The 7,909-nt window shown below is 35.5% G+C and overlaps 1 protein-coding gene across 1 annotated transcript in view; it reads right to left on the bottom strand.

Annotated features, from left to right (window-relative positions):
- ZPLD1 (zona pellucida-like domain containing 1) overlaps positions 1-3,137 on the bottom strand; it is a 44,234-nt gene extending 41,097 nt beyond the window's left edge. Inside the window, exons 1-2 of the mRNA XM_006772589.2 lie at positions 3,116-3,137; positions 19-135 (exon numbers count right to left, since the gene is read on the bottom strand). Of these exons, the coding sequence (XP_006772652.1) occupies positions 19-124 (106 nt within the window). The 5' untranslated portion in view covers positions 125-135; positions 3,116-3,137. The remainder of the gene's footprint in view (positions 1-18; positions 136-3,115) is intronic.
- Between the last annotated feature and the right edge of the window lie 4,772 nt (positions 3,138-7,909).

Raw genomic sequence — 7,909 nt, forward strand, 5'->3', positions numbered from 1 at the left:
GATTAGGCTCAGACTTACCAGGAAATCTACTGTGGAGGTTGGCATCACAGTTGTAGCCATTGAACTGAGCAGACCCCGGAAGTACTCTTATTGTTAGAAGCAACAGCAACCATATCTGTTCCATTGCAAAACCTAGAAAAGAGTTACCTATTATGTTATCACCAGCCTTCACTCTTACTTGCTGGAAATACTGAGGCTGATCTAACTCACTGTTGGATCGGCAAGCAGTCTATATTCCTGCAAGCAAAGGTCACTAAAGGCCCAAAGATTATCAGAAATAATTATTAGCAACAAGGCAGAGATTTTGGTTACAATATGTCAAGATTATTTTCATCCTTTGGCTTCAGTTTGCTAAGGGCGACAAAGCCAGGCTTTTGTCATAGAAGAGCTATAAAGTTTGTAAAAGAAAAAAAAATCTTCAATAGAAATAGGAAGAACTCAAATTTTAGTATTTGGCACGTTAGAACACCATCGTTAGGCAAACTGACCAATTTGGAGAAAACTCTGCACTTGAAAATACCCATATACATAAAGGCAGAGAAATTTAACACTTAATACTCGATCCTCAGAGAATTCTAGTACTCTCAATGACCAAATAATGTCAGGAAAAATTTCCCCTCAAGAAAGAAATTCCAGACTACTTCTCCAAACCATTGGTTTGTATGTCATTTTGTCAGGAGACACAGGCATAAAGCAAAAGGGAGACTAGAAAGGCACTATATGTGGAACAACACCGTGGTTCCTCCAGTGGCTGCTCATTGGTGGGAAATAAGGATTGCTATAGACATACAGAAACCTTGAACTCTTGCAAAAAAAGTAATGGAAGGTGATATTTTTAAGTTGGCAATGTGGATTAAATAAACAAACATATATTGACTTTAATACTTAAGCACCAATCAGGCTGGTATTTAATTATTGTTTTCCTCTCAATGTCTTTTTATTGGCCTGATAAAGTTAAAACATGTTCCAGGAGTGCCCAACTTATTCATAGAGTGTAGTCTGTTCACTTAAAAAAAATAATAATCTTTTAGGTTGGTGGTTTTGGTTTATGCATAAAAAGCAAAAATAAAATAAAATTGTAAATGGTTGGTTGAAATAATTGAGTGCACTTTAAAAGCTTGAGGTTTGGGGAGAAAGTGATGTTTTAGATGTCCTTAAAATCTGCCCTTGGATAATTACTCAAGTCTTTAGCAAAAGGAAGGAAATACATCTTGTTTTTGAATAATCATTTTAGTATAACACGTTCATGGTGAGTGACGTCACTTTGGTGAGGATGTGGGAAATGAAGGCATGAGTTTACGCTCAAAAATAGTCTGAACAAATGTTAACTCAACAGGAGCTTCCTTCTTCATCATTATAACATAACAGTCAGGCACAAACCTACTGACTTTTGGGAGAATAGCCACATGTCTGATTAGTTCTGCTCCCCCAGGACAGTCCCTAAATAAAGGCTCACACAATCACTGACCCAGATGGTGGGCTTGCTTGGCCACACCTACACCTTCATTGTCTAGTTCCTGGAGACCCTTCAGATAGATTAAGTCCTCCCTGCTCTTTTGGAGAGTTTGGACGACTACTAGTAAAAAGAGCAGCGTGTCTCTGAATGGTATCTTCCACCTCACACACATGTATCTCAGCCCTGCCCCTCCCTTCTCATGATAGGTGCCCTTGAGACTCAACACCCACACTGTCCTCTTCACTTTGGAGATGTCTTCTGTTCCTAGGGATTCACAGAGTCAGGAGTTTTCAACAATGAGTTATTTTATTATTCTGAAATGCTTCCTAGCTTTTACATTCTCTCAACAGATAAAAATAACATTTACTGAGCACACACTGTACACATAGAGGTCACTGTGTACCAGACCATTTACCTATAGTATCTCATTCATATTCCTTATCATAATTGGATGATACAGGTACAGAGAAATAAAAATACATCTTAGGAAGTTTAAATGACATGGAAAACAAATAGAGAAACTGGAATTCAACTTCAGGTCTTTCTGATAACAGAGTTTACTGCACAAATTATCTAAATATCTGTTACTAAATCATTTTTTTTGTTTGCTTGTTTATTTGCGGGGGGGCAGGGGTTGCCATTTATCATCAGTTGCTTTCTTTAGATTTTTGAATTATGTACTCTTTAATATTATCTTTTCAACTGAAAATGAATAAACAAATTCTTATGTAGTGAATGTAATATGTTCAACAGATGTATTTATAATATGGGCATAAGGGGAAAACATTATGTTTTTAATAAGGAAAAAGAAGCCCTTATTATGAAAAAAGTGAGAATTATTACTATAGACTAAACTGGACACATCTGTGTTTATCAAAAATGGATGAGAAATTCAAGCTATTTGAAAGGGTCTACTGACTGTAATAGTAAGTCTTAGCTTTACCACTTTAGATCTGATCTGAGGTTGTCCAAAAGAGGTATGCCTCTCCCCTTCACACCATGAATAGGACCTCCTGCACTGTCATGGAAATTAAAACCCTTAATAAATATTCTTAAAGAAAGGAAGGTAGCAGTAGAAGGCAGCTTGCTTTAACAGAAAATACATTGATTTTGAAATAAGCAGATTCAAATAAATGGATTCAAATCCCCCTTCAATCAATTTCTAGAGTCGTCATTTAGAAATCAAGGTGATGATCAGAACACAGCATAGTCAGTGTTCTGATACAGAAGGTATTAAAATATTAGTTTCAGGGCCACCACACACTGATGTGCAAGTAGTAACCTGCACAAGGGCATCCAGTGGAAAGAGATGGTGACAGGGACTGTTCTCCTTTGGCTAAGCCACATGTGCTGGAGCTAGACTGCTCGATACAAAGGAGTCCATAGACTAGGGCAGTTCTGATAAGTTGAATCACATTATTCTATTTATAATGTTATCTGCACTGGTCTGTGTTTTAGTATTAAGAAATATTGAGGAGGGCATTTTTGAAAGGACACCCACATGTCCTATATAGGCAGCATCTACATTTTGGTCCCTTATAACATTAGCAGTACTTATGGTATTTTTAAGACTTTGGGAGGCTCTTTATATTCCATCTACAAGTTAAAACAAAATGATGAACTATTAACTTGCAAACTTCCTGTTCCCAATCCTATCTCCATCATTTCCCCTGAATATAGAAAATCTGGGCTTCAATTCACAGTAGCAAACTTGGAGATGCTACCTTGCCACAGTTCCGAAAGTTCTTTTCTGATATAGGATCACTTGGGATTTAAAGAAAGGAAAGTAGCATGGTGAAACTCTATACACTCCTCAAAGCATAATGTCCTGGTTGCTCAGACTCCCTAGCTCCTGGGCAGGTGCAGTTCTAGACAAATGTACCCCAGTCCTAATCTGGCTCAAGAAACTTAGTTGGGCTTCACGTCACAGGTAGAATCTGATTTCTGTGGTCTGTTGTGGGGTGGCTTGAGGTGCTTGCTGTTCCACTGTGGCTCCAGCAAACTCTGGTTAGAGAACAGGAGCAGAGGCATCTCCCTCTTCTCCACCATAACTAAGTGCAGGAACCAACACCCCTACTGTGGTGCTAACAAGGTGTACAAGGCTGCCTAACACAGCCAAATTATAAAATATCAACAACAGAGAATTAGGTAATAGATAATTGGATAATAATGACCTTGAAGATGTGTGTGCAGGAAGTGTTTGTACGTTTCTTAACTTAGAATTTCCATAAATTTAAATCAATGTGGGTAGGGGAGGAGAGGGGTTTTATATACAACATTGAATTTTAAGGAATTCAGAGGTGTTGATTTTAAAAGGAATCATGTTCATCTCTTAAACTGGTACTAATGGGCTCTGTGTTTTATACTTAGTAAAACAAAGGAAATACTAAAGAATTTGGTGTCAAATATCTCAACATTTCTCATATTAAGTTTTCTTTTTTAAAAAAAGCTTCTTCCAAAACATGAATTTCTAATGTATTTCCTTAAGATTAAACTTGGATTCAGAGAAATACAATTTCACTTTCGATTCTCACTTAATTTTATACAAAATTATACAGTTCTGTCAGAAACATGGTTCTCTCGATTTTATATATTTAATTTTTAACCTTCCTATTATTGAGATCTGCCATGTGCCAGGCACTGCACTCTGTTGATATTCAACTGTTAACATAAATTTAATTTTTACCCATGTTAAAAATGTGGAAACAGAGCCCAAAGTTTTTCATTGATTTACCAAGGGCCACATACCTAGGAAATGGCAGAGCAGACTTCAAAGCAAAGCCTGATTCTTGGAATTGTAACTCTACTGTTTGACTTAGTTGAAATTTGTCAGATACATAAAATTAATGTCCTGCTAACTTTCAGAAAGTAAATTATATGAATAATGTGTGCTTAAAATATGCTTTGAACTATATGATTTAGATGATTGAGGCAAAATATTTTTAATTTCTACATAATTATCATGGCTCTATTTCACGTAGGCAATAAGTGCATCAAGAATATTGTTCTTGGGGAGGCCAGGGGAAGGTCAAGAGGAAAAAACAAAGGAGACATATGTACTACTCTTTGTAATACTTCAAGCAATAAAACAAAATTTTTTAAAAAAGAATATTGTTCTTTGCACAAATTGATTTAATGACAGTATCAGTGAATGTTAAAGGATGACAGTTTATGAAAATGTACTTTTGACTTTTTGTTAAGCACTTCATAGATGAGATAAGTAAATTATTATCCTTATCCAGGGAATGAGATAACTAAAGCACAGAGATGTTAATTTATTTGTCTAAGGTTAAACAGACAACCAGTGTTAAAATCAAGATTCAATGCACAATGACTCCAGAAACCAGCCTTAACTATGAAGTGGTACTGCCTTCCAGAAAATGATTCTTATAAGAGGAAGTATATGTAATTTGTCAATTCCTTGCTAAATCTGATCAATAACAATTTATTTCTACATTTATTTATTATTATTGAATGCTTACATGTGCAAGGGCTGTCCAGGGAAATTGAAGAACAGCCCTTAGAAAACATTTATCTGCATAGAACTTACATTCTAGAAGGCAGTCAAAAGAAAACATACTATATAAGTAAAGTACAGACTATATTTGTGATAAGTGCCATGGAAATAAATAAATTAAAAATAATAATAGAAAGTTCTGGGGTAAAGGAGAAGGAGTATTGAAATTTTAAATGGGATGCCCAGGGTTATAAATCAATCCATATACAGGAAGCTCAAGGAGAAAAAAAAATTCAGTTATGAACTATCGTATCAACTTGTCTTTAATTTTTACTTTACTTTTTTCTATTTAGACATTTCCCAATTAAAATAGACTTTTAATGCATAAATTATTCTCTGGGAATACCTTGGATACTTTGAACAGCTATGTTAACCTTTTTAAATGAATAAAGGTAGTTTTAGTGCCCAGGAAATGTAATTCATTAAATAGCACCCCTGTGACCTGAGGAAAAAAAGAGAACATGTTCAAAAGTGCCTTTATCTAGCTTGAGAAATAACTTTTGCAAAAACAAATGGGCTCGACAATTTATCAAAGTTTCATACTTCCTTAATTTTATTGCCTTCATCTAGACCCGTCTGTATCATGCTGCTCTAGTTGGGAAGAAAAATAGAACACTCAAACCAAACAGCAATTCTTCAAATGTCTAATCATCAATCTGAGATTTGTGCATTTTCCCACTAAACTAAATCTGCTTATCTTGTCATACAGATTCACAAAATTATGGAATTGACTGTATGGCATTGGCGATGGCCCCAGTCCTCTCATTCCTAGCCTTCCCCTGTATTTATTGACCAACTAGCTACTCAGACAGCCTTGTGTGTCCTACAAGGGGCATAACTTTTATTTCTGGGGCTTCTGTATCACCTATCCAAGCCTGATCCTCAGAAAAGGTAACAGGCTTTAAATGACTAAAATTTTTTAAAGTTTTCAGGAAAGGGGAGGAGAAGAAATGTATGTATTTTAATAGAGATCAAAGTTTACATTAAGGAATGAAGCCCTACCCTCGCCTTCAAAGCAACCAACAGGGCCCCGAAAAGCTCTGGAGCAAAAAGGCATTGCAATTATACAGGTTGGCAGCTGTCTTGCTTACTTACGACTCATGGTTTTACACAGTCTTGCCTCCAGAAAAAAATACTATTAGCTCACCCTCCAAAATCACCAGTTTTAAAGTGCTACAAACCATGACTATTTAATAAAGAAACATGTTTTCTAATGGAGTAAATGATGCTCTACATTCTTTATTGCCATGTTGCCCTTGAACATTAGAGGCAACATATTTATTCAAAAGAAACTGAAAACATAAAACTTTCATCGGAAATACCCATTATTATGTACGTCTTCTAACAGAGCATGTTCTCATCTTGCTGGACACTTGTACTTTTCAGAATAATGCCTAAGACAGAAGGAAATAAGTTTGGCCATCAAGAAGACACTCAGAAATTGTATAACTCTAAAGTTGCTGATGTATACCAAAAGCAAATACAAATGCTAAAGGCTGTTCCTAAGAAAAAAACCTACTCCAGTTTTCTCTGACACAAAGCGAATATTCATTTCTTTCCCTTTGCCTGTCTTTCTCACTTGTCTGTTCGGGGTTTTTTTGAGTAGCATTTAAATGATCTGTGTTTAGTTTAGAACACTTACTTAGCACCTTATTTTGGGAGTACTGAGAGATTGAACTAAGTCACTCTAAATGCTTTTTTATAATAATTCACCAGGTTCATTCTCAAGATACATGCATATTTCATCTTTCTCTAGCAGTTCTGAAGATGTTAATATGTTGCCTTCCTCCTTTCATGAAATGCAATAAAAAATTGAAAATGTAACTATCTTAAATGTACCTTTTTCTTTTAATTAATTTCACAATTAACTATTACTATGATTATTTCAGAGTGAAGATATTTCTTTCTCAATTGAGATGATATACGAATATTGATGAGCCACTACAGCATAAGAATCGGCAAGAAGGGATACCATGTTTATATATTCTGGCTGAATATTAACCCACTTCCAAAACATCAAAGGCATGTGTAATGATAATGGAAAGATAAGTTCATATTTTTTGACTCTTGCTTAAGAATAAAAGAGCACCTATCTATTAATACTTCACTATTTTATATTCTTCTGTTAATGTATTCAATTATTTATTCATTCTGGAATTTTTACTGGGCACTTTCTAAGTGTCAGACCCAATGGCTAACAAAACAATCATGGTCCGTGCGCTTACAGAGTTTACAAACTAGAGAGGAAATAGTCATCAAACTAGTAATTACATACATAAAAATATTCTCATAAAATATGTTTGGTAAATGCTATGAAAGAAAAGTAAACAGTGCTTCAAGAAAGTAAACCTTACAACCTAATTTAGCTGGAAGGTGTCAAGAAAGACTTTCTTAGAAGTATCACATTTGACAAGAATTAAAGGATTAATTTGAGTTAGACACCGTCTGGAAATCAGCACTCCAGGTAGACCTCACTGGACAACCATGGGTCCCAATATATAAAAACAATTAATTTGGTGGGGGAGGGGGAAGTTAAATTTGAAAGAAGGTCGGTCCATGATGAAAGCAAAGAGGAAAGGGCCAGGAGAAAAAATCTGAAGGTACAGACAAGGAGACCATGGTGCATCATTTTTCCTAAATGGAATAGGAAGCAATTGAAAGCCTTTAAGTTGAGGACTAGGATTATAATACCCTGAGTGAGGTAAAGTGAACAAATTTAGAATGTTCTTTTTAACCGAAAATAACAGGACGTGGTGTTTAATTCTAAGTGCAGAGGTAAGTAAGAGAAATGAGACAAGGGTATCTCTCAAGTTTATCTTGGTCAAGCAAGTAAACAGCAGTACATGTATTGAGATGGAGAAAATTTAAAGGAACCAGGCTGGAAAAGGACCAAGATATCAGTGGATTATGGCCAAATGCAAGGGGGTCTATTTTTT

This window comes from Myotis davidii, unplaced genomic scaffold (genome assembly GCF_000327345.1).
Source record: "Myotis davidii unplaced genomic scaffold, ASM32734v1 scaffold5, whole genome shotgun sequence".
Lineage (NCBI taxonomy): Eukaryota > Metazoa > Chordata > Mammalia > Chiroptera > Vespertilionidae > Myotis > Myotis davidii.